The following is a 27068-nucleotide window of genomic DNA, read 5'->3' as shown; positions in this document are numbered from 1 at the left end:
CTGATTTTTTCTATATATATTAGTTGGCCAATTAATTTCTTTCTATTTATAGTAGAGACAGGGTCTCGCTCTTGCTCAGGCTGGTTTCAAACTCATGACCTCGAGCAATCTGCTCGCCTCGGCCTCCCAGAGTGCTAGGATTACAGGCGTGAGCCACTGCACCTGGCCTAATTGTTAACCAACTGGAAGACTTCAGACTGAAGCTCTATGCAGAATGCTTCCTTTAAAGAAAAAAGAAAGAGGAAGATGTGATGTGGACTTAGGCATCAAGAAGAAAGGAGGACACTCGGGTGGGGGAAATGCCGGAGTAAGGATGCTGCAGCAGAGACACCCACAGCATGCTCACTAGTAAGCCCATTTGGCTAGAACAGAGAGAATGGGTGTGATGAGTGAGAATGTATGTAACACACATAAAAGGGAGGGGGGAAAACATCTCTGTGCTGAGAACAAGCACATCCCCCCAGAAAGCCACCTGCCTGTGTGCCCAGAGTCAACGAGTCATCAACATAGCAGTTGTGTGAGACCCCCTGGAGCTAGGTTCTGTCACTTTCTAGATTCCCATGGTAAATTGCATCTACCAAGCTACACTTTCCTGCAAATAAAATGGTACTAATAATACCTTGTGCAGTGTATACAAATGTCGAAGGGATGTGCAAACCTCAATGTTATGGTAATAGAAATACAGAGACCAAACTCCTAGCACAGCCCACAGCCAATGCTCAATATGTGGTTATTATTATGTGGGTACTCAGGTGTTGGTTGTGGTTGTCACCATAACCTATAACAACATGGTACTTTTCCAGCAGATCTGAGGTTAAACTAAATAAATGTACAATTTACTGATGAATTGTTTGCTACTCTGTTCTATTACTTGCAGTATTGCAATAAGCCATCCTGGGATAGGGCCTGATCAGCTAGAAAGCATGGATGGAGACATGGCCCAGAGATCAGTGATAATATGGCAAAAAGGCAGTCTTCCTGCCTGCTACAGAGCAGCGTATGGAATGACACTGCTTTTGGGTGACTGTTCTGTCTGCCCCCATATGAGTACAGGTGGATTTACTACAATCTGTCCAAGTATGCCCAAGGAAAAGGATACTTCCTAGTTTCCATAGTGGAGGTAAAATGCGGCATGAATGGCACAGTCTTGGGTTCCATCCAAGGAAGAGCAGGGGGTCAGGGAGGCATCGGGGGAGCTCACCTTGGAGGTACAGTGTCTCCCCCCTCCCCTCTGCTCCCTGGGCAGGTGGAACTACCAGAAATTCCAGAGAGGTCCATGCTAGGACTTTGACATTTTGGGAGGTCCTTAAACTACCACATTAGATATAGGGCATGCTTAGCCACATGCCATAAAAAGGTTTTATGTATATTGAACTTGATGAACCCAAAATCATATTACTCAGACTACTATTATCTTTGCCTCTGTATTTGTGTGTTTTTCACCTCTCATATCTATGAACCTCAGATACTCAGGGTTCCACGTGTAATTTACAGCAGCTCAGTAAAATAATGCTCAAGGCCTCAGAGGCTGTTTCAGCAACACCAGTCTATGGTCCAGATGCAATTGACCAAGTCCCAGGTCCCACAGGCATCCCACACCTATGAGAACTAGAGGAAAGGCTGTGCCCCACACCTGAAGAAGACTGCACTTCTTCACATAAACTATTCCTGAATAGGACCTAGTAAAGGAACACACACCCCTCAGTGACAGCAGCTTCCTTCCTGTGATCATACCACCAGGAAAGGAAGCCCAAAGCCCTGGCAGGCACCTGCTAAGGGGCCCTGTCCCCACACCCAAGGCAGGAATATCTGACACTCTGACCTAATCCTTCCCCAAATTCTTTGGCAAATTCCTCCCCAAAGTCAAAGAACAAGGGACTGGTTTCTTTTGCTATGAAACTCATGGGGAAAAAATATATACTAGAAATACAATATAAATATTCAATAATTTTTATTTTCCAATTATTTCCTCCTCTTTCTCATATACTTTTGTGAAACATTTAAAAAGTGAGATCTTAGCTTATGAGTTCTATTTGGACTAGTGTTTTTCAAACTATGGGTCATGACCCATTTATGAATCATAAATCAATTCAATGGGTTATGCCCAGCATTTTTTAACTAAATAAGATTGAATAAAATAATAGGGTAGTCCTGTTTTATTAAACTTTTGTGTATGCATGTGTGTACTGGGTGGCTATATAAAATGTATCTCTTACTAAAGGTCACATTCAAAAAAGCGTGGAAGCCACTGATTTACACCACCAAACCCCACTGTGTCAGGGGACTCCCTGGATGGTCCTGCTGGAGAGCCAAAGCCTTGGCCATTCTATGGATGGATGGCAAGTCCATTTCATCCCCAGGAGAAAATCTACAGAAGCCATAACTGGAGGAGGGACACAAAAAGCAAGGAATGTTCTGTAATCTCTAGACCCGGCACACTCGGGAGACTCTTATTTACTTGCTACTTTGTCCCAGCACTGTTAAAGGAAGTAGGAGGGCCGCTGTTAGTGTCCATAAAAAGAAAATTGTAACTACATGTCAACACTGTCAACCTTCTCGGGCGGAAGAGAGGAAGTGTTCCCCTCAAAGGAGGAGCAACAACGGCAAGCTCCACGGAGCTGACAGTGGACGAGCCTCTCTGTCCACCCCTGCTATGACCATGTGTAGCAGAGCGCCAGGTCCTCTGGACCCTTGGGGCGATTCGAGGAGACAGGCCTCACCATCTGCAGGCTGGGCAACCAGTGTGGATAAGCTTGATCATTATCCAATCTTCCTTTGAGTAGAAAGTGTAGAGACTTTATTGAAAACACTTTGATATTTGTGTCTCCAAGTTCTGAGCCTTTCATTTACTGCCTGACAAATAGAACCCGTTCATTAATTTGAGTCTTAGCAAGAATTCTAATCTTTGGCCCAAAGTCCTCCTAAAGCACTCCTTCCTCCAGAACCTCTGGGAAATGGAATCTTCTGGAAGAATACGATTTTCCACAAAACTTGTGTAACTCATTAAGCATAGAATTTTTTTGGAAACATCTTATCCATTTAAAAAGAAAAAAGAAGAAGAAAAGAAAATCCTTTAAACCATGCCAGTTTCCCATGGACCACCAAACCCTGGCACCCTCGGGAGCACCATGATCTGCCTGCAACTTTCCCACAGCTCCCTCACCCTGCTGGTCTCTGAATCAGGCTCTGCTTCCCTCTTACTGTTAGAGTAAGAGACTAGGAGACAGGGCTGAGACTGGATGAACGGGCTTACAGAGTGTGTGCAGCCGCTAAAATGAACAACCCTCAGGTAGCAGCTAACTGGACCACTAAGCTAACAGCTGGATGCACGGGCTTGCAGAGTGGGTGCAGGTGCTGAAATAAACAAACCTCAGGTAGAAGCTAACTGGACCACTAAGCTAACAGCTGGATGCACGGGCTTGCACAGTGGGTGCAGGTGCTGAAATGAACAACCCTCAGGCAGAGGACCTAGAACTCTACCACGTGTGTCTTAGCAGGGATGGACAGAGAGAGGCTCGTCCACTGTCAGCCCCATGAAGCTGGCTGTTGTTCCTCCTCCTCTGAGGGAACACTCCCTCTTTTCCACCCAAGAAGATTGACTAGTAAGCTAACAGCCAGATCCAGGCACTTGCAGAGTGGGCACAGGTGTTAAAGTCTAACTAAGGGGGATTGATAACCACAGACAAGAATGGGCTTCAACCAGCTTGTCAGCTATCTAGATCACCTTACATGAACTTTGGCTAATTATATTATTTACACTGTGGTTTTGAAGTTCCTCTGCCCTTGAAATCGCCATGACAGTTCCAAAACAACTATATCAATATGAAAATGGGAAGGAACCCAATTCTAGGAGTTCTGCAAATTCTTAGTAAAAGCCAGCCCCTTAGCCTTGAATAGTCCTCCCCTCAATTCACGAGACTTTCAAAGACCAAAAACCACATCTTCCCGGTGTAGCTGCTCTTTTTGAGCCTGCCTGCTCTCTTGCTCTTGAGTGTGTACTTTCACTTTTCCTTTCAATAAAAGCTGCTTGCTTTGGCTTACCAGTATGTCCCAAAATTCTTTTTCTGAGAAGCACCAAGAACCTGACTTGGAGGATGGTTCTTGGGCCGTGTCCATTCCCACCTCAAGCTTGCTGTTCTCCCGCAGATATCCAGATACTCCTTGACCTGTCAAATCCACCTCACCCTCCGAAGGCCACCGCAAGGATCTCTCCCATGGAATCTTTCAGTGTTACTCATACCACACTACTTAGTATATTTTGCATACTTACTATAATTTGTTTGCTGCTTCACCATAAATCTTATCTCAAACCAGTTTCTAAGACCTTTAGGACAAGATACCATTTATTTCCTGGGTACCATCCATAACCTATAGCAGAAGGTCTTCAAGATTGTTAAACACAAAAGCACAACAGTAAATTGTTCCCTGTTTGTGTGGGGGTGTCTTGGCCCACCCTCTTCAGAGAGGACAGAGCACAGTACCTTTCTTTTAAAAAGTCTTCAAACTCTTTGCAGTTCTTGCGGCCATTGTTCAGATGCTGGATGATATTGTCATAGCCAATGCTGCTGAGGATGTCCGAACTCTGGTGGGGAAAAACAACATGGCGTCAGACCAGGAAGGGCAGGGACGGCAGCCCTGAGGCCTGAAGAGAGGATGGGACAGAAGGGGTGGGAAGCCGGCATGGTACGTTGCTGACTCACTTTACTTCCAAGACACATGTGACCAAGAGGAACAAATAGAAGAAGGAAGAACGAGTGTAGCCATGGAAGAGTTTTTAAAATGATGACACTGAAGGGCCACAAAACAGGAAGGAATTGACAGGAATAAGAGGCACGTGGGTGAGGGAGCTGGCCAGCCCTCCACTCAAGCTTGAAGTGAGGCCAAGAGAGAGAGAAGGAGCTGGTGGGTGCCCACCCCAGCTTCCTGCAGGGTGCCTCTTCATACAGCTGGGAAAAAACTGGCCTGTGCTACAGGTCCATTTAACCAGGCACTGTGCAATTTTCACTTTGTCCTTAAACTCACCACTGAACATCTCTTTCCATAGCCAGTTAGCCCTGTTGAGGGTCGAGGATATCTCTGCAAAGGGCAAGCAGCTCTGAACCAGGAACCAGGAGCCAGGAGGGGGAGAAAAGGGCTATCTGCCCACTAGGAAACATGAAGCTCCACATGGTCACTGGCCCCATTTTAGGGGAAAGGACTTTTTTAAATTTTTAAGTGAGCAGTTTCTTCTCATATTATTCTACTGTGTTCTCTAGGGTTGGAGGGAGCTGGCTAAGACCCCCAAACCAGTAGCCCCAGATGCAGTACATTTTAAAAATCAAGGTTTCCTCAGCTCCCCAAACGACCAAATCAGGGACTCTAAGTAATATCAGGCCAGGTGCGGTGGCTCACACCTGTAATCCCAGCACTCTGGGAGGCTGATCCAGGAGGATCACCTGAGGCCAGGAGCTCGAGACTAGCCTGGGCAACACAGCGAGACCCTGTCTCTAAAAAAATAAAATTTAGCCCGGCATGGTACACACCTATAGTCTCAGCTACAACTACTCAGGAGGCTGAGGCGGGAGGATCACTTGAACCCAGGAGTTTGAGGCTATAGTGTTCTCTAAGGTTGAGAGAGCTATGATCATGCCACTGCACTTCAGCTGGGGTGACAAAGTGAAACTCCATCTCTAAGAAATAAAAAAACAAAATCAAAGCATCCCCTGTTGAGGCCGGTTCCTTGGTTTCTACCCCCAAATGTATACAATGATAACTGATTCAGACTCCAGTCCCTGATAGAGGTTGATTAGGCTGCCTCTGGGTGTGCCCTGGGGAGCTTTGAGCTCCCCCACTCCAGTCCAGCCAAGGTGGACCCTCCCTTCCCAGCCCCAGACTGCAGCAGAAGGTGTAGCCAGTGTGGCATTGCATACCAACTACGTACAAGGTACTTAAAAGTTCACAAACCAGCATAAGGTACAGTTCTTGCAATCAGGGAGCCTACCATTTACTTAGAGAGTCAGTAAAAGACATATACATTTAAAAAGCATGGATGCATAAGGAAAATTAGAGACTAAGACAGTATATTAGACTATACAGACAGAATATGCAATGAATGCACTAGAAAAAAGAGGACAGGTGGGTCATCAGAGAACAGAAGAAATATGATATAAATTGAATCTTATTAAATGACCAGTACTCATGTGAGAAATTAGGAAATATTTCAAATCAACTGATAGTGAAAAAATAACACATCATAATTTGTGAGATATGGCAAGATAAGAGAATTTATAGCTCTAAATGCTTATATTAGAAAATAGTTTAAAATTAATAATGTAAGTTTTTAGTTTAAGTAGTTAGGAAAAGAAGAAAAAATTAAATGTGTAGTAAGTAGAAGAAACGAAATAAAATAGTGGAATACAATGAAATAGAAATGGACAAACAATAGAAAAAATTAATGAAGCCAAAAAAAGTCTACTGAAAAGCTTAATAAAATCAATAAACCCATAGTGAGGTTGATCAAAAAAACAAAAGAAAGAGAGAAAACACAAAGTACCTATATAAAGATGAAAGAGGGACCATAAATACAGATTTCAATCAATATAGTCAGATTCAACAAATGTTAAAATAATAACAAGGGAATAATATGAACTATGATGAAACATCTTTGAAAGATGTAACTTACCAAAACTGACATAAGGAGAAACAAAACTTGAATAGTGCTACATACATCTTTAAGGAAACTGAATACATGGTTTAAAACCTTCTCATGATGAAAATATTAGATTCAGAATTCAGTGTTGAACTCTATCAAACATTTAAGGAGGGAAATAAAACCAATCTCATCAAAACTCTTTCAGAAAATAGAAAAAGAAGAAATACTTCTCAACTTGTTTTATGACACTAGCATAACCTTGTTGCTAAAAAAAACACAAGGATATTACAAGAAAAGCATGGAAGAATGTTACTGGAAAATATCTCTCATGAATAGAGATGTAAAAATCTTTATCAAAGTATTAATATATCATATCCAGGAATAAATAAAAGTATTACACTTCATGATTAAATATTATTTATCTCAATAATACAAGGTTATTTAACATTTGAAAGTCAATCAATATAATTCACCATATTAATAGGAAAAAAAGAAGAGTTATCATCTCAACAGATACAAAAAGAGGATTTGAAAAACTTCAGTGCAACTTCACAATAGAAAATCAACAAACCAGTAATAGAAGGGAATGACCTCAATCTGAGAAAGAGTATCTGCAAAAAGCCTAAAGCTAACAGTCTACTTAATGGTGAAAGACTGAACACTTCCTGCCTAAAAGAAGGAACAAGTGAAAAATGTCTGCTCTCACTACTTCTATTAAAAGCTATAAGTCCTAGCCAGTGCAATGAGGCAAGAAAAAAGAAATAAGGAGCATACATTTCGGAAAGAAAAAAGTAAAACTGCTTTTATTTGCAGATAATATGATAATGTATACAGAAAATCACAGAAAATCCTAAGGAGTTTACAAAACAATTAATAGAACTATTAAATAAATTTAATAAGTTTCCAGGACACAAGATCAACTGTTTTTCTATATACCAGCAGCCAAAAAAAAGGAACAGAAAAATTGTACACATCATATACAATAGCATAAAAAATATAAACTACATAGGGATAAATATTTAAGTTGCACAAGGTTTCTTCACTGAAAATTACACAAAAAGCATTGCTGAAAGAAATGAAAGAAGATCCAAATAAAGACACACATACACTATGTTTGTAAATTGAAAGAGTGAGTATTGTCAAAATACCAATTTCCCCAAATCGATCTATAGATTCAACATAATCCCATCAAAATCCCAAAAGTCTTTTCTTTAGAGATCTACAAGTTGAGCCTAAAATGTATAAAGAATTACAAAGGACCTAGGATGGTAAAAAAAAAATAAAAAAAAAAAAAATTAAAGAAGAACAAAGTTGAAGGACAAGTAGACCAATGGAACACAATAGAATCCAGAAATAGACTCACTTGTATTAATACACGGTGAATTGACTTTCAACAAAGGTATCAGAGCTGTTCAATGAGGAAATGGTAGTCTTTTCAACAAATGGTTCTGGAACAACTGCATAAACTTGTTGGGGAAAAGAGCCCCTACTATTAAGTCATTAAATTGGGAATGTCCAATATCGAATCAATGAGCCCACGTGGCTCATTTTCAAGATTAAAATCACAAACACGGAACTTCTCAAACCATCAATGTACTACTGTGTGTTCATTAGCCACATCCTTCCCAAACACGTCATTGATATTTCAAGCTGTCTGCACAGCATTGATTCCATGACAGAATTCATATTCGAAAATATCACGAATTTTTGACTTATCCATGGTTTCAGAAAAATTGCTCTAAAAAAATCTTTGAAAGATAATCACAAGCCAAACCATGCATTTGAAAGACTGAGGATGTACCTTCACGATAAAAATAAAACAAGAAGCATCAAAGTAAAATATCAGAAGGGAGGAAAAAAAGTGAAATATCAGAGATTATCTTGTTTCATACTTACAACAATCATATGACACAGGTATCATTATTATCTTCATTTTATAGGACAGGCAATTGAGGCTCAAAATCTGTATTTTAAGAAAGACTAAAGTTTGTATTCTTAAGCCTCTCCACCACACAGCTTCTGTTATTTGAGGACAAGAATCATATCTAATTTTTTGTCAGTCCATTTCCTTGCAATTCTAAAACACCCAGGCTTTAATACCACACTTGGGTCTCAGTCCCAATTCTACCATTCATAAACTACATGACTTTGAGCTAATAACTCAATCTCTCTTAGTGTTAATTATAGGGATTATTGGAAGAATTAAAAGAGATATTGTGTTTTGAGTTTGTCAAGTGCTTCACAAAGAAATTATGGAAGACACATTCAAATTTTTCATTAGCAAAAGAGAATGCATTTGGACCATGTGAATTTTTTCACTGAAAGCAAACAGTGGCAAAATAAATGTAGCATGTTAGCTCTTCAAAAATATGTGTATCATTATCTGAAAAGCAGCTGGAGAGATGTTAGAGATATCTTAGCAGGGAATAATGAAAACTGCCATCAGTGTATTCAACCATGTTCTCCTAACCTAAGGTCAAAGTCACTGTTGTGTCCTTTAACTTTCTCTTAAGCAATAACAGTGGATTGTGAAAGCAAGAATGAAATCCCCACCCCAGTTCCTGTGCCAGCGTTATTCTACAAGCCCATAGTCTGCCCACCTTGTCTCCTACAACCCTCAAACATCCCCAGCTCTGTCTAGGCTAGATCCACACTTGGCATTTCACATGTCTGAATAATGTCCCTCCTCTCAAGTCAGCGGGTCAATTAAAACAGCAACTACACTCAATGGAAAATAAATGACAATAGAACCTGAGAAATAACTGTGCGGTGCAAGAACACATTAGGGGGAAAAAAAGACTAGAAGAATACACGCCAAAACGCTGAAAGTAATTTTCTTCTTAGCATTTTTCTGTATTTTCTAAATTTTTCTATGATACACTTTTATTACTTTTTGTAATCTGAAGTCTTTCTCCCTACCTCTATCCTTTAATGGCAAATTGAACTCTTGTGTTTATCACTTCTCTGTTCCCAAGCCACACTAAAATAACAAAGAATCCACAGCAACAACAGAAAATAGGGGAAACTGGAGATACATAGGAATTTCTGTAATATGAAAAACAGATGGAACTAAATGGACAGAAGTTGGAAGACAGTATCCTAAGCCAGTCAAGACAGACAAAAAAAAGTATACAAACGTTCTCTACAAAGTCCTAGAAGCTAAGCCCCAAGATCCCAGTCAGCAGGGGCTGAAACAGGAGCTGCCTCCGAGAAATTGGCAGGGCGTTTAGAGGATGCCGGGAGCCCTGCCAGTGCCCTGCCCCACTCCGGGTAGAAGAAAAGCAGCTGCTTCTGACGCTTGTGCCAAAGCTGCAGCTGCAGGGTGGTGTAGACTCCCGGCATTAGGCTCCTCACAGGAGCATGAAAACCAGAACAGCCGCAGGGCGCTGTCCCTAGCAGTCTTCAAAACTTCCACTGTGAAAATCAAAAGAAAAAAAGGCCTCAGAGCTCTGAGGTCCTCTAAATGCCTTCCACTTCCAGGGAAATGCCTTTCCCACCTTCTCACTCCAGAGACAAAAATATCAGAAATTGTCAACACAAGTATCTACTTAGAAAACCATAGATTGTCAAGTGAAAAAACAGAGAACGGAATTAAATGTGCAAAAAACAACAGCTTTCTATTTTTTTTTTTTTTTCTTTTTTGAGTCCAGGTCAACAATCATAAAAACAACAGCTTTCTGATATGTCAACAATAGTTATTTTAAAATGTAATTTAAAATACAAAGATCCTATTCACAATGCCAACAAAATCTACAAAATATCTAAGAATAAGTCTTTTGGATGCAAAGCTATAAAACATTACCAAAGAATACAAAGATCTCAGTACATCCCCAAAATAAGTCATAGGCCCAAATGGGAAAATCTGACATTGGAAAGATCCAGTTCTACCCAAATAAATCTAGAGAGTTAAAAATAATTCCAATCAAAATCAAAATTCTAATGAGATTTCTTTTTAAATTTAAGTTTATTATAAAGCCAACCTATAAAATATGTGAATGAAAATAGCCCGTAAAATGTTAAAAACATAAACAATGAGTAAAAACTTGCCATACCATATTAAAAAACAGTATAAAAGTACAGAATTTTTTTTAAAGTATAGAAGTACAGAAATTTTTAAAAGTATATTACTCACATTGATAATTAGGCAAGTAAAATGCAAAAAACGGTCCAGAAATGGCATTATTATATGAGCATTTAGCAGATTTACGTGATAAAAGGAAACATTTGAAATCAGGCAAAGGGTGGCTTATTCAATAAATGTTACTGTGACAATGACTGTCCATTTTGTCAAAAACTAAAAATAGAGCCTTTGTAACATCATACTCTAAAATAAGTCTCTGATTAAAGGTCTACATATGAAACATCTAAGAAGAAAACATAGGAATATGTACATATTAGAGTGAGAAATATTTATCTAAGTATAGCCCCAAACATAGAAGACATAAAGGAAAAGACTAATAGTTTAGCCTATTCTGCTTAAGAAAATGTAGTTTACCAAAATTGCTCAATTAACCATTTGAAATAGAAAGCTTAACAGGCCCGTTGATATAAGATGCTACCCTTAGCATGAAAATTTACTATCACTCATATAATTGGGGTAAAAATGAACTTACTAATACATGGCACTGAGATAACTGGTTAGCCATTTAGAAAAATGATAAAACTAGATCCAAACCTCACACCACACATAAAGATAACTTCAAAATGGATCAGTCATCTAAATGTAAAAACATGAAACCATACAAATACTAGAAATAAACAAACTTGGGTGTTCAAAAAGACTTTGTAATTATGATTTAAAATCTAAATACAATAAAAGGAAGATTTATACATTTGACTATATAAAAATAAAAACTTTTGCACAGCAAAAAGAATCACAAGCAGCATAAAAAGACAATTGACAAGTAGGAGAAAATACCTGCAACAAAATCACAGCTATCACACAGCAGGTGTTGAGAAAAAAAAAAAAAAAAATCACAGCTAAAGAGCTAATATCTCTAGTATATAAAGAATTCTTTCAAAACTCACAGAAAAGGATCAAAAATGGACAAAAGATATGAATGGATAATTGCTGCATGTATGTCCCTTAAATATATGAAAATATATACAACCTCATCCATACAAAGACAAATGTAAGTGAAAACTTAACTGAGATGTCATTTCTCACCCATCAGATTAGTAAAATTAACAAGTATGAGAATAATTTCTGTTGGCAAGTTTGTAGGAAACAGTCACTCATATATTGCCTGTGAGAATAAAAAAAAACTAGTTCAAACCTTAGGAATGCAAACTCAGTGATTATATTGTTATTGTATTTTGTTAAACTATGTATGTGTTTGCCTTTTGATCCAACAATCCCACTTCTTGTAATTTACCCTGAAGATACACCTCCGACTAAATGAAAGTACATATGTTTAGGTGATTTATTCCAATACTGTTTGTACTTGCAACATTTAAGAAACAACCTAAATGCTAATACATAGGAGAATGGTTGATAAATCATGTTACATTCACATAATCGAGTTCTATGCAGCTATGAAAAAGAATGAGTGATATCTCTTAGAATTTCTATGGAGTGATTTCCAGTGTATATTTTAAAGTGAAAAAAGCAAAAGGCAAAAGAGCAATTGCAATGTGGCCATAAAGACTCAACATACAGGCATTTATATATATAATATTTATTTTATAAATAAATGATAATTTATTAGCAATAGTAATAATAAATAAATAAAAATAAATAAATAATTTATTGCTATTACATTATAAACCATAATATGTTTAATGACATATGAGATGTGCAACATGTTTTCCTTGATTAGCAATGCATAGTTTAATGCATTGTACAAAATTTCTATGAATCTTGGTTCATTGAAGCAGCATTTCTATCAATCCTTGCACACGCATCTTTGATGCATTGCTTTGGGTGATTCATGTTTCTGATTTTCATTGAATAAACCTATGTCACTAACTTGCCCAAGAAGTTATCATGGGCCTTCAGTTCTAAAAAGTAATTCAAGACAATACACACATGACAGTCTGTAAAGTATGCTATCTTTTGTGTAAGAAAGAAAAAAGAGAAAATATATATGTATCTGCTCATTTGTGCAAAAAAAATATACTGGAAGAATAAACCAGAAATGAATGAAATTAGTCACTTATTGGCTGTGATTACAGTGAAAAAGATAGGTGGAATTATTATAGAAGGAATAGGCAAAGATAACACTTTCTGAGGCATACCTTTTTAAACAGTTCTGACTTTTGAAATCATCTTAATATTTTATTTTCATATTTTTTAAGAGACAGGATCTTGCTATGTTGTCCAGGCTTGAGTGCAATGGATATTCACAGGTGTGATCATTGTGCACTACAGCCTCAAACTCCTGGGCTCAAGCAATCCTCCTGAATAGCTGGGACTGTAGGCACACACCACCTTGCCCAGCTCAGGTTACTATTTTAAATAGTGGGGAAGAAACGGGAAACAAATTAACAAGGATAGAGGAAACTCTAAAATGGAGTACAAATAGAAACAAGTGAACCTAACTACATTTTAAATGAACATAGAAGGAGGGGAAGAGAACTAACTTAAATAACTTTAAACACAGTATTTTGACTATGTACTAGTGAACTAAGACAAAAAGAAATACAAATACTAAATTCTACCTTGCTTTTCACAATGGTAGAGTTAGCAATTTTGAAACTGCTTTCTATGCATCTTAGGACTGAGTAAATGAGTAAATATGTTGTGGATAAAGGTAGCCAGGTTTGTCATAGAAAAGGAAACAGTGGCATGCCAGAGCTGGCTCACACTTAGTAAGAACCAGTTGTGCACATCTCTTCCTAATTCCCCATTCAGTAATGTCATACTGGTAGCTTGAAACTGGCCATGAAAGGGTATTTTTACACCATGGATATTAGCACACTGCAAACTGGACTTTTTATCCTCTGGCAGTCCAGTGGAGGGTAGAATAAACCCTATGGTGTTGGAATGGAATTAGTAGCTGTAGTCCCAGCTACTCGGGAGGCTGAGGCAGGAGGATATCTTGAGCCCAGGAGTTTGAGGTTGCTGTGAGCTAGGCTGATGCCGCGGCACTCACTCTAGCCTGGGCAACAAAGCAATACTCTGTCTCAAAAAAAAAAAAAAAAAAAGTCAAAGTCATAAAGACACAGAGAGACTGAGGAACTGGTCCAGATTAAAGGATCCAGAGAAGACTTGACAATTGAATGCCATGCAGAATCCTGATTGGAAATGTTCTCTTCTTTTGCTAGTGAGGACATTATTGGCACAACTGGGGAAATTAGAGTAAGGTCTATATATTAACTAATAGTACTATATTTATGTTATTTCCTGATATGTTTATCATCATACTGTCATTGTGTAAGAAAAATCCTTATATTAATATTTAGAAAATATACATTGAAGTGTTTGTGGATAAAGGGAAATCTTGCCTTCACCTTTACTTTTAAATGGTTCAGAAAAAAAAAAGTGTGTGTATGTGGAGAGAGAGAACAAGAAAAACAACTGTTAACATTTCAGAGGGCTGGGCGCAGTGGCTCACACCTGTAATCCTAATACTCTGGAAGGCCAAGATGAGAGGATCCCTTGAGCTCAGGAGTTCGAGACCAGCCTGAGCACGAGTGAGAGCCTAACTCTAAAAAAGAAAAAAAAAAAATTTAATAATTTTTTTTTAAATTTTAGAAATTCAAGTGGAGAGCATATAGGAATTCTTTGTATTATTTTTGTAACTTTTTGGCAAATCTAAAATTATTTTTAAGTTAAAAAGATTAAAATTCAGCATAAAAGATATCCAAAGTAAAAAGACAAATGACAAATTGGAAGAAAGAGCAGTAACATTTAATTGAGGATTAATGTGCATAATAAGCCCCCAAAATCAATCACATAAAGATGAATAATTTTTTTCAAATGAGTAAGATATATAAATAGGCGGCACTCTTAAAAGGAAAGACAAATAGCCAATAAGCATTTTTGAATAAGAGAATCATTGTTAATAAACAAAGAAATACAAACAACAAGATATAATTTTTCACCCATCACATTAGGAAAGTTGAAAATCAACAACATTGGCAAGGAAGTATAGGGAAATAGTCACTGTCATATTGTACTGGCAGAACTGCACATTGGCACAACCTTTTTGGAGGGCAAATTAGCAATATTCATTAAAATTTTAAATATGTATAGCCTTTGACTACTAAGAGTTCATCCTACAGAAATAACTACACAGGTATGGAAAGATAAGTACATAAGTATGTTCATTGCAGCATCATTATAACAAAGATTTGAAAACAACCTAAATGTTCATCAATGAAGACTATCTAAATAAATTATATATAATCATATGATGAAAAATTGAACAGATATTAGAATAAAGCAGAATCATATATACTAATATAAAAAGATACAATATATTGTTAGGATAAAAATGAAAGTTGCACATATGAGCCCATACTTCTTTAAAAAAATGTATAGGTAATTTACATGTAATCACAAAGACAAGAGTCTGGTATGGGACACACCATAGATGTACTAATGATTTCTGAACTGTTCGGTTTCATAATTACAAGATCGGACATAAAACTGGAAATAACTTCATACTGTACAAATGCAGATTAATTTATATTATGTATGGTGATATCATGGCTTTGGAAATTTAACATAGAAGGCATAAAATCTAATAGATTCCAATATTCAGAAAGTTGGCTAATGTTCAACATTACCCATCAACATGATCCAAATCCCAAAAAAACCTGAAATCCACAGGGACATGAGAAATTTAATTTACAAATCCATTAAAAGAGAAAAATCGGGCCGGGCGCTGTGGCTCACGCCTGTAATCCTAGCTCTTGGGAGGCCGAGGCGGGCGGATTGCTCAAGGTCAGGAGTTCAAAACCAGCCTGAGCAAGAGCGAGACCCCGTCTCTACTATAAATAGAAAGAAATTAATTGGCCAACTGATATATATAGAAAAAATTAGCCAGGCATGGTGGCGCATGCCTGTAGTCCCAGCTACCCGGGAGGCTGAGGCAGAAGGATCACTCGAGCCCAGGAGTTTGAGGTTGCTGTGAGCTAGGCTGACGCCACGGCACTCACTCTAGCCTGGGCAACAAAGCGAGACTCTGTCTCAAAAAAAAAAAAAAAAAGAGAAAAATCTGAGAATTGAGGGTGGGTTCTAATTCATAAGGAACATTAAACCCCTTAATGTTAATGCTAAGACATTTCCAGTTAATAAAAACAAGTTGGGGCCGGGCGCGGTGGCTCACGCCTATAATCCTAGCTCTCTGGGAGGCCGAGGCGGGTGGATCGTTTGAGCTCAGGAGTTCGAAACCAACCTGAGCAAGAGCGAGACCCCATCTCTACTATAAATACAAAGAAATTAATTGGCCAACTAATATATATAGAAAAAATTAGCCAGGCATGGTAGCACATGCCTGTAGTCCCAGCTACTCCAAAGGCTGAGGTAGCAGGATATCTTGAGCCCTGGAGTTTGAGGTTGCTGTGAACTAGGCTGACGCCATGGCACTCACTGTAGCCTGGGCAACAAAGCGAGACTCTGTCTCAAAAAAAAAAAAAAAACAAGTTGGAAGTCTGTAGGATAACACTGAGAGGTTCATGACCATATGTATCACAGGGTCAAATCAGTGATATGTCAGTGATGTGTGAAGTGCAGACCCAAAAGTCCTCCTCCTGGTCTGTGGTATTCCCTGGAGAATCCCCGAGACATGCCCAAGACATTGCCCAGGACTAAGGGGCAAGTGAGTGCCAGGAAGCACTTACAACCAAAGCTGGAACTAGGGCCACAAATATGGGACCAGGGGAACAGAGACACCAAACCACAGCACTCCAGACAGAAAAGCCAAGGAAGCAGGAACAACAAATGTGCTGCCACTACCATCAAAAGCAAACATAGAACTGGGAGCCAGGAATTCAAAGTAGGTCAAACCCAACGGAATGTCCACAGTTGCTGCCTCAGCTGACTCGTGTTCCTTCTCACTCCCAGCGCAAGGTTTGACCCCAATCCAAATTCCAAACAGCTTCTGACAACGTTCATGTCACATTCCCACAACCATACAGCTTTGAAGGCCTTTTTTTTTCCCATTTAAAAAGTGTTTGTTTACTGTTCTGACAGTATTATTATATACAAAGATTCTAAAATAGCCATCCAGACACCATTGACACAGGAATGCAATGAGAATTAGATTAATTAATAAGACTCCCTTGTTTTCAAATTTCACCATTTACCATTCCATCTCCACGCCTGGAAGAGTATCTGAGCCTGGTTAAGTATCTTTGTTAGAATTCATTTATCTATTTGTTAATACATATATTTATGGAGTAACTACAAGATTGAGGAAGACTGTTCTGGGTCCTGAAACTGTACAGAAAAATTACACCATGTGTTTCTCCTCACACAGGCAACGCACTGATTCATGGAGCTTTCCAGGTAATTCTCCAATGTTCTCAGCTGGATGATAGCTAAATATTTAGAGATTTTAGCATGAGAGGACAAGGAGACCTAATTGTACATGTGTGTATTCTCATGAGGATTATATTTGTCAATAATCTTCTCCCCCATCTGTACCTCTTTGCTTATGATGCATTAGGACAAATTGTGTACAGTCATGTAGCCACCACCACAATCGACATATAAAACATTTCCATCACACCAAAAAGCTTCTCCTGCTCCCTTACACCCACCTCCTCTCCCCATCGCCCCTGGCCCTGATCTAATTTCTGTCCTTGTGAGTTTGCATTTTCCAGTGCGTGATATAAATGGAACCATACAGTGTGTGGCCTTAATGCTTTTGAATCATATCTTACGTGTATCAGTAGTTTGTTCCTTCTTATTGCTGAATAGTACCTCGTATGGCTGTATTATAATTTGTTTATCCATTCACAAATTGATGTGATATTTATATTTCCAGTTTCTGACTGATAATAAATACATATATCATAAACATGCATATACCAGTTTTTTGGCATATGATTTCATTTCTCTTGGATAATTATCAAGAGTAGGATTTCTGGGATGGATGTTAAATGGTATGCTTCAGTTTTTTAAGACATGCTAAACTGTTTTCCAAAGTGGCTACACCGCCTTGTATTCCTCCTAACAATGTATGAGATTTCCAGTTGCTCCGTGTCTGTACTAACACTTGATTATTTTCAGTCTTCATTTTAGCCATTCTAGGAGATGTGTGTCGATATAACATTGTGATTTTAATTTTCTATCTTAATGTCCTTTTATTGGCCAATTTATTTGAGTTGTAATAGTTCTTTTGTATTATATATACAAACCCTTTGTCAGATATGTGTTTTGGAAATATCTTCTCCCAGTTCTGTGGAGTGTCTGCTCATTTTCTTTTCTTTTCTTTTTTTCAGCATGGATGCTTTACAATGGTTTTTTAAATTTCAAAATATTATTTAAGGGCCGGGCACGGTGGCTCACGCCTGTAATCCTAGCACTCTCGGAGGCCGAGGCAGGCAGATCACTCGAGGTCAGGAGTTCGAGACCAGCCTGAGCAAGAGTGAGACCCCATCTCTACTATAAATAGAAAGAAATTAATTGGCCAACTAATATATATAGAAAAAATTAGCCGGGCATGGTGGTGCATGCCTGTAGTCCCAGCTACTTGGGAGGCTGAGGCAGGAAGATATCTTGAGCCCAGGAGTTTGAGGTTGCTATGAGCTAGGCTGATGCCACGGCACTCACTCTAGCCTGGGCAACAAAGTGAGACTCTGTCTCAAAAAATATACATATATATTAATTAAGGGGGCATGAGTGTTTTCATTACATGGATATCTTGTATACTGCTTAAGTCAGGGCTTTTAGTGTGCCCATCACCAGAATAGTGTTGATTGTACCCAACAGGTAAGTTTTTATCTCCCACCCTCCCCTGTTCTTGGTTTCTCCTATCCTTTATGTTGCTTTGTGCCTGTGTGTACCCATCTGTTAGTTCCCACTTATTAGTGAAAATATAGTTTGGTTTTCCATTCCTGAGATGGTTTGCTAAGGATAATGGTCTCAAGTTCTATCCAAGTTGCAACAAATGACATTATTTTATTCCTTTTTATGGCTGAGTAGTACTCTATGGTGTGTGTGTGTGTATCACATTTTCTTTATCTACTCAAAAATTGAAAAGGCACTTAGGTTGATTCCATATCTTTGCGATTGTGAATTGTACTGTGATAAACATTTGAGTGGAGGTGTCTTTTTGATAAAGGGATTTCATTTCCTTTGGGTAGATACCCAGCAGTGGGATTGCTTGATTGAGTGGCAGGTGTACATTTATTTCTTTGAGGAATCTCCATACTGTTTTCTACAGAGACTGTACTAATTTGCAGTCCCACCAACAGTGTATTAATGTTTCTTTCTCTCTGCATGCATGCCAGCATCTATTGTTTTTTTTTTTTTAATAATAGCCATTCTGAAGGCCTTTAATGTCTAGCAACTACCCTTCTAGATGAATCAGATAAGCAAAGGGGAATAAATCTTTAGGTCTTAATTTTTTTTTATTTACTAGGATTCAGGAAGCAAATATCTTTAGGTCTTAAGACACTGTGAAGACGTGAAGACTATATAACTGTGACAAACAACCACATCCCTGCAGAAGTAATGGCTGGGATGCATTTCACGGCTGCTAACTAGTAAACCACGACTTAATTCTTTATCCCAGGAAATTACAAGTTAATGGAAAATATTTAATGTTAATAGAAAAAAAAAAACTTTTTCTAAGGTAAAACCTGACCTCAGGGCATTCATTCCCACTCGATTTCTTATATCTTAGTCATTTCCCTTCCTGAAACTCTGAAGCATAATCAGGAGAATCTTCAAAAAAATTCCCTATGTTCTCTGAACTTGGATTTTCCCAAACAAAAGTAGATTTATAATTTCTAACAAGTCTTGAACCAGAAATGAATCAGGGTTAATTATCAATTAATCAGCAGGTGAAATTAATCAGCATATCCCATTTCCTAAACATTCTAGGTACTCAGAGAGTCTATTTCCTTTCCTGCAGTGTTCTAGTCTCAGAGTCCTAGAATATAGAGTTAGAGATCACCGTATCATTAATTTCCACCTTTTTACAAATGAAACTGAGGCAGGCATAGGGTGCAACTTGGGCCAAAGCCTTTAGACTCTTAATATGAACAGAAATACATAAATACAAAGTGTTATGTACCCAGTAACATTCAGGTAAATGCAATAATCTCCATGTTCACATGTCAGACTGATTAACTTTGGTTCTGAGAAATAACACCAAGTAATCCATTGTTAGTTCCAGGAACTGCTAATCCTCCATGTTTCAGTGAGTCAGCCTTCCCTGACCCTTGAAATATGTGATACTTGTTTCTACTTGTTCCTACTGACTCTTTATAAAATTGACAACAATTTGTGTTGTCCTTGAGGTTTTTTCAAAGTTTTAATATAAGTGTAGTTAAGTTTTAGATTTAGTTTATTTTTAGTTTTCCCACTACCATTTCACTGAGGCCAGCACAAGTTCAGTTTATTTTAGGTCCATAATTTATGGGAATGAGAATGTTTATATATTCAAATTTCAGACTTTTTTTTTTTTGAGACAGAGTCTCACCCTGTTGTCCAAGCTGGAGTGCAGTGGTATCATCATAGCTCAGTGCAACCTCTAGCTCCTGGGTTCAAACAATCTTCCTGTCTCTTGAGTAACTGGGACTATAAGCATACGCCACTATGCCTGACTAAATTTTCTTTTCTTTTCTCTTCTTTTTTCTTTCTTTGTTTTTTTTTTCTTTTTTCTTTTTTTTGCAGACACAAGGTCTTGCTCTTGCTCAGGCTGGTCTCAAACTCCTGGCCTCAAGCGATCCTCCTGCCTCAGCTTCCCAAAGTGCTAGGATTACAGGCATGAGCCACCCTGCCCGGGCTCAAATTTCAGACTTAAGTATGTCTTCAATGTCAGGATTTTAGAAGCAAATTATGGAAGTATTTCTTTCAGTACATACTCATTGAAGTCTACTGACTTTTCTCCCTCTATAACTTGCTGATTTCTTAGCCAGCTTGATTCAGTAAGCATCTTGTATGAGTTTTGTTTGAGCACAGAGGAATAATCAGCCATCTTATATGTAAAACACATGTGCTAGACCATAATATTCTACTGAGCTAGACCAGTAAGTCTAATTTGTTGAAACTAAATCTCAACTAAATTGAGTTGTACACATACACCCACACAAACTTACACACAAATGTTTATAGAAGTTCTATTAATTATTGCCAAAACTTGGAGTGATCAAAATGTCCCTCAATCAGTGAATGGATAAACTGTGGTATATCCATACAATGAGATATTATTCAGTGATAAGACGAAAAAAGCTATCAAGCCACAGAAAGACCTGGGAGAATCTTAAATGCATATTGCTAAGTGAAAGAAGCCAATCTGAAAAGGCCACATACTGTATACTCCAACCATATGACATGGTGGAAAAGACAAAACTATAGGGACAGTAAAAAGACCAATGGTTACAACATGTAAATGGGGAGGGAAGAATGGATGAATAGGTAGAGCGCAGGGGATTTTTAGGGCAGTGAAACTATTCTGTATGATAGTGTAATTGTGAATATAGGACATTACTTGCTTGTCAAAACCCATAGAACACAAAGAGTGAGCCTTAATGTAAACTACCAGACTTTAGTTAAAAGCAATGTATCCATGTTGGTGCATCAATTGTAATAGTGTACCACACTAATGCAAGACATTATAATAAGGGAAAATAGGGGGCATATGGGAAATCTGCACTTTTGTTCAATTTTTCTGTAAAACTAAAACTGCTCCAAATAGCAAAATCTATGAATTTTTAAAAACTGTTTAAAATGAGGTAACACGGCCTGTTTTAATTTTCTGGGTAATTACCAGAAACAAGTTTTAAGTGACTTGATCATTTTAGCAAGTTGACTTTTGTCAACTAATTTTCAGCACTTTGGCCTGCTTCCTGCTGAAGCCACACTGGTCTTTCTGTTCCTCAAATAGTCTGTTTCCAGCCTCACTGGTCCCTCTCCCCTTCCCCCAGCCATCCACAAGGCTGGATCTATCTTATCCTTCATATCTCAGCCCAAATGTCACCTCCTCAGGGAAGTCTCCTGTGATCACTCTGTCTCCCACCCACACCCAGTGACTCTCCATTCAATCACCCCACGTGCTAGGCAGATAATGGCCCGCCTCCCAAAGTAATCCCTGGAATTAGTGAATATGTTACTTTACACGACAAGAGATTTTGCAGGTGTCAATAAATTAAGGATCTTGAGATGAGTATAGTATCCTGGAGTATCCAGGTGGACCCAATGTAAAAGGGTCCATGATTGCCAGAGAAGCAGAGTGATGTGACTGCCAGTTTGGGACATGAAAGAGGCCCACATGCCAAGAAATACAGCAGACTCTAGAAGCTAAAAAAGGCAAGGAACTGATTTTCCACTTCAGCCTCCAGAGGGATACAGCCCTGAAGACACTTGATTTTAGACCAGTGAGATTTCTGACATCCAGAACTGTTAAGATGATACATTTATGTTGTTTTAAGTCACTAAGTTTGTGCTAATTTGTTCCAGCAGCAATAGGAAACTCATACATCCTCGTTATTTCCTTTACTGCAATCACCAAGACCCTTAACTGTATGGTATATTTATTTGGCTAATTTGTTGTAGCAGCAATAGGAAACTCATAAACTCTATTTCACTCACTGCAGTCACTAAGATCCTTAATTGCATGGTACTAATATATTTATTTCGCTACTGTGGGTCTCACACATTAGGATATAAACTCCCAAAACCTGCTATCATGTCTAGCACAGTGTAGGTATTCTGTAAACACTTGTTAAAGGTAGGACTTTTCACCCCAACCCTGACAGGTATCATCACCCAAATGTTACAGACACACAAATTCAGAGAAGTTACGCCACTAGCCCAAGATTGAACAGCAATAGCACAGCCAAGCAAGGTCAAACGCAGATTCATCCAGAGCCAAAGCCTGTGCCACTGAGTCCCCAAGGATAACATCGTGTAATTAGCATCACTGGGCAGAAGCTAGAGATCCCCGTGGGGAGAGAGTGGGGGGACAGCACTGTCAGGGCTGGTGAGACGAGGCCTCACAAGAGGGAATGTTCTGAAAGCCTTGAGAAGGAATTTTCTAGGTGGAAAAGCAGGGATGGCAGTGGTTATTTTTGTTTAGATGATTTGAATTTTGTGGTCCAGCAAATAAAACTTAGGATGGGAGTTTAAGGCAAGGGGAAATCAAAAAGATTAGAAAGGCTTAACGGAAGGCGGTTTGGAGTAAGTGATCCCAAGAAAAAGCTTCCTCTGGGTGTCAGCCCCACAGGCAGATAGCTCTTTGAATGACACTTTCTTTTCCCTTCTTCCTTTGAATGTTGGCATGGCAGGACGGGATGCCTGATCCTATGCTGTCAGCTGGCCATCTTAAACCTAAATATCTTTCTTGGTGCTTATTTTAAACCAAAATTTAAATAACTTTAAAAATATTTTTATAATATGTTATTGTAAATAAATTTTCTGATGCTTGTTTTTTTGTTTGTTTTTTTTTTTTGAGATGGAATCTCACTCTGTTGCCTAGGCTAGAGTGCCATAGTGTCAGCCTAGCTCACAGCAACCTCAAACTCCTGGCCTCAAGCGATTCTTCTGCCTCAGCCTCCTGAGTAGCTGGGACTACAGGCATGTGCCACCATGCCTAGCTAATTTTTTCTATATATTTTTAGTTGTCTAATTAATTTCTTTCTATTTTTAGTAGAGACGGGGTCTCGCTCTTGCTCAGGCTGGTTTCAAACTCCTGACCTTGAGTGATACATCTACCTTGGCCTCCCAACGTGTTAGGATTACAGGCATGAACCACTGTGCCTGACCTCTGGTGCTTGTTTTTTAATTGTAATTTAAATATCTTTATAATGTTATTATAAATATCTTTCCAAGTACTTGTTTTAAATCATAATTTTTAAGGATTAGAACTATATTTCATTCATTCTAATAATGTCTTACATTTTTAAAAGTGATTTCCACTCATCATTTTCATTCATTATCTCAATTTTTTAAATTAATTTAACTGCAAAGACACTACACTGTTGACATAATAATGTACTGCCCACAATTCCACCTCCTACTTTATCATTTGGGAAACATTGTAGTCCCAGGATCAGGCTTGCCAAATACCATTATCCTCGCTGCACAACAGGAAGCTCAAGCCCAAAGTGGTTAGCTGGATGGCTTTGGGCAAGTCACTCGGTCTGAGTAGAATACTGTGTGGACCCCAAATGACAACAGCCAGGGCCAGGGGGACTGTGGCTGCCCTTAGCTGGTGGCTCCCCCTCTCTACTTCTTCTTCTCTCCAGATCAATCATAACCTCTGAATGGCTGCAGTCTTTGTACACCCAGACTTTTGGGGTAAGTTGGTGGGGGGGGGGGGTCCTGGTCTTTCCAGGTTTCCAGCCTCCCCATCTGAAGCCCTACCCACAGGACACATTTCTTTGCCTTCTGAGAGCAGATGGGCTTCTAGCTTGCTGAGCCCTTTGGCCCTGAGCCTTTCAGGTTAGTTCCTGAACAGAGGGGCCAACGTGCTCATAGGCAGGTGCCTGGAGTCTTCAACTCATCTGCTCCCTTTGACTTAGAGCTGGGGACTTCTGGGAGGCATGCCAAGGTCCCTTATCTACAAACTTCCTGCCTACACTGCCCAGAGAAGGGGAATGCCAGCCTATGTCAGCCAGGGAGAGGCCTGCCAGCCAAGACTGTGGCCTTGGGCTGTGGCTGGTCAGAGTCAAGGTCAGCAACTCTTATGGGCAGCAATTAGATGGGAAACCTGATAAACCAGGTAGACACTAACACAGGACAGGTAGATGAGGAAGCCTAAGCTTAGGACAGACAGCCCATAGGGCAGGTCAACAGTGCCCAGATCGGGCCATCTGCAGAAGTACTCACAAAGGCCTGAGTAAATACTTTTTATTCCTGTGAGGTTAGGTCTTTTTGAACCCCTAATTCAGGTCCCTCAGAATCAGGACCTCCTGGGCTGGAGAAAACAGTGTCCATGTTTGATAACAAGGGATGTAGCTTCAGAGCAGATTACAAGAGGTGGGACTACCAAGGCTTGGGGCAGGGAAAGGACTTAGACTCCTGCATTTTTAGGGTTTTCAGTCACGTGTGGCCTTCTCATGCACCTTCCAACAGCTATTCTTTTTTTTTTTTTTTTTTGCAGAGAAAGATTCATTCTGATTTTTTTTTAATTTTATTTTTAGCGTATTATGGGGGTACAAGTGTTAAGGTTACATATATTGCCCATGCCCCCCTTCCCCCTTGAGTAAGAGCTTCAAGCGTGTCCATCCCCCAAATGTTGCACATCTTACTCGTTGTGGCTGTATATACCCATCCCCTCCTCCTCTCTCCCACCCTCCCGACACCCGATAAATGTTACTCCTATATGTCCACTTAGGTGTTGATCCGTTAATACCAATTTGCTGGTGAGTACATGTGGTGCTTGTTTTTCCATTCTTGAGATACTTCACTTAGTAGAATAGGTTCCAGCTGTATCCAGGAATATACAAGAGGTGCTATATCACCATTGTTTCTTAAAGCTGAGTAGTATTCCATGGTATACATATACCACATTTTATTAATCCACTCATGAATTGATGGTCACTTGGGTTGTTTCCACAGCTTTGCAATTGTGAATTGTGCTGCTATAAACATTCGAGTGCAGGTGTCTTTTTCATAAAGTGACTTTTGATCTTTTGGATAGATGCCCAGTAGTGGAATTGCTGGATCAAATGGTAGATCTACTTGTATCACTTTGAGGTATCTCCATATTGCTTTCCACAGAGGTTGAACTAGTTTGTAGTCCCACCAGCAGTGTAGGAGTGTTCCACTCTCTCTGCATCCACGCCAGAATTTGTTGTTTGGGGACTTTTTGATAAAGGCCATTCTCACTGGAGTTAAGTGATATCTCATTGTGATTTTGATTTGCATTTCCCTGATGATTAGAGATGTTGAGCATTTTTTCATATGTTTGCTGGCCATTATTCTGTCTTCTTTTGGGAAGTTTCTGTTCATGTCCTTTGCCCATTTTTTTGATAGGGTTGTTTGATTTTTTCTTGCTGATTTTCTTGAGTTCTAAATAGATTCTAGTTATCAGCCCTTTATCAGATGTGTAGCTTGCAAAAATTTTCTCCCATTCTGTGGGTCGTCTGTTTGCTCTCTTGACAGTTTCTTTAGCTGTGCAGAAGCTTTTTAATTTGATCAGGTCTCATTTGTTTATTTTTGTTGCTTTTGTGATTGCCTTTGGGGTCTTCTTCATAAATTCTTTGCCTAGGCCAATGTCTAGAAGAGTATTTCCCACATTTTCTTCTAGAATTCTAATAGTTTCACACCTAAGATTCAAGTCTGTTACCCAGCGTGAGTTGATTTTTGTGAGAGGTAAAAGGTATGGGTCCTGTTTCAGTCTTCTACATGTGCCTATCCAGTTTTCCCAGCACCATTTATTGAATAAGGATTCTTTTCCCCAGTGTATGTTTTTGTCTGCTTTGTCGAAGATTAGTTGCTATATGAGGATGGTTTTATATCTGGGTTCTCTGTTCTGTTCCACTGGTCAATGTTCCTGTTCTTGTGTCAGTAAAACGCTGTTTTAATGACTATAGCCTTATAGTATAGTTTGAAGTCTGGTAAATTGATACCTCCTATTTGGTTTTTATTGCCTAGGATTGATTTTGCTATACGGGGTCTTCTTTGGTTCCATATGAAGCGTAAAATTATGTTTTCTATATCTGTGAAAAATGATGATGGATTTTGATAGAGTTTGCGTTGACTCTGTAGGTCACTTTGAGTAGTATAGACATTTTAACAATGTTGATTCTGCCGACCCATGAGCATGGTATATTCTTCCATCTATTTACGTCCTCTGCTATTTCCTTTTTCAGTGTTTCATAGTTCTCCCCATAGAGGTCTTTTACCTCCTTAGTTAAATATATTCCAAGGTACTTTATTTTCTTTGTTGCTATTTTGAAGGGAATTGAGTCTTTAATTTGGTTCTCACTTTTACTGTTGTTGGCGTATATGAATGCCTCTGATTTCTGTGTATTGATTTTGTATCCTGAGACTTTGCCAAATTCATTTATCAGATCAAAGAGTCTCATGGTTGAATCCTTGGGGTTTTCTAGGTATAATATCATGTCATCAGCAAAGAGCGAGAGTTTGATCTTTCTGCTCCCATTTGGACGCCCTTAATTCCTCTCTCTTGTCTGATTGCTGTAGCGAGGACTTCCAGTACTATGTTGAACAGAAGTGGAGATAGTGGGCAACCTTGTCTTGTTCCAGTTCTAAGTGGGAATGCTTTCAATTTTTCCCCATTAAGTATGATATTGGCTGTGGGTTTGTCATATATGGATTGTATCATTTTTAGGTAAGCCCCGTCTATGC

The 27068-nt window shown here is 38.9% G+C and overlaps 1 protein-coding gene across 4 annotated transcripts in view; it reads right to left on the bottom strand.

Annotated features, from left to right (window-relative positions):
• The window catches only part of PSTPIP2 (proline-serine-threonine phosphatase interacting protein 2), an 84284-nt gene that overhangs the window by 46095 nt on the left and 11121 nt on the right, over nt 1-27068 (bottom strand). For all 4 annotated transcript variants that reach the window (XM_075993485.1, XM_075993483.1, XM_075993482.1 and 1 more), the window contains exon 2: nt 4482-4582. In XM_075993485.1, coding sequence (XP_075849600.1) covers nt 4482-4582 — 101 coding nt within the window. The remainder of the gene's footprint in view (nt 1-4481; nt 4583-27068) is intronic.

This window comes from Microcebus murinus, chromosome 17 (assembly GCF_040939455.1).
Source record: "Microcebus murinus isolate Inina chromosome 17, M.murinus_Inina_mat1.0, whole genome shotgun sequence".
NCBI lineage: Eukaryota > Metazoa > Chordata > Mammalia > Primates > Cheirogaleidae > Microcebus > Microcebus murinus.
The sequence above is the reverse complement of the archived record's forward strand: the minus strand, read 5'-3'. Positions and strand labels throughout refer to the sequence as shown.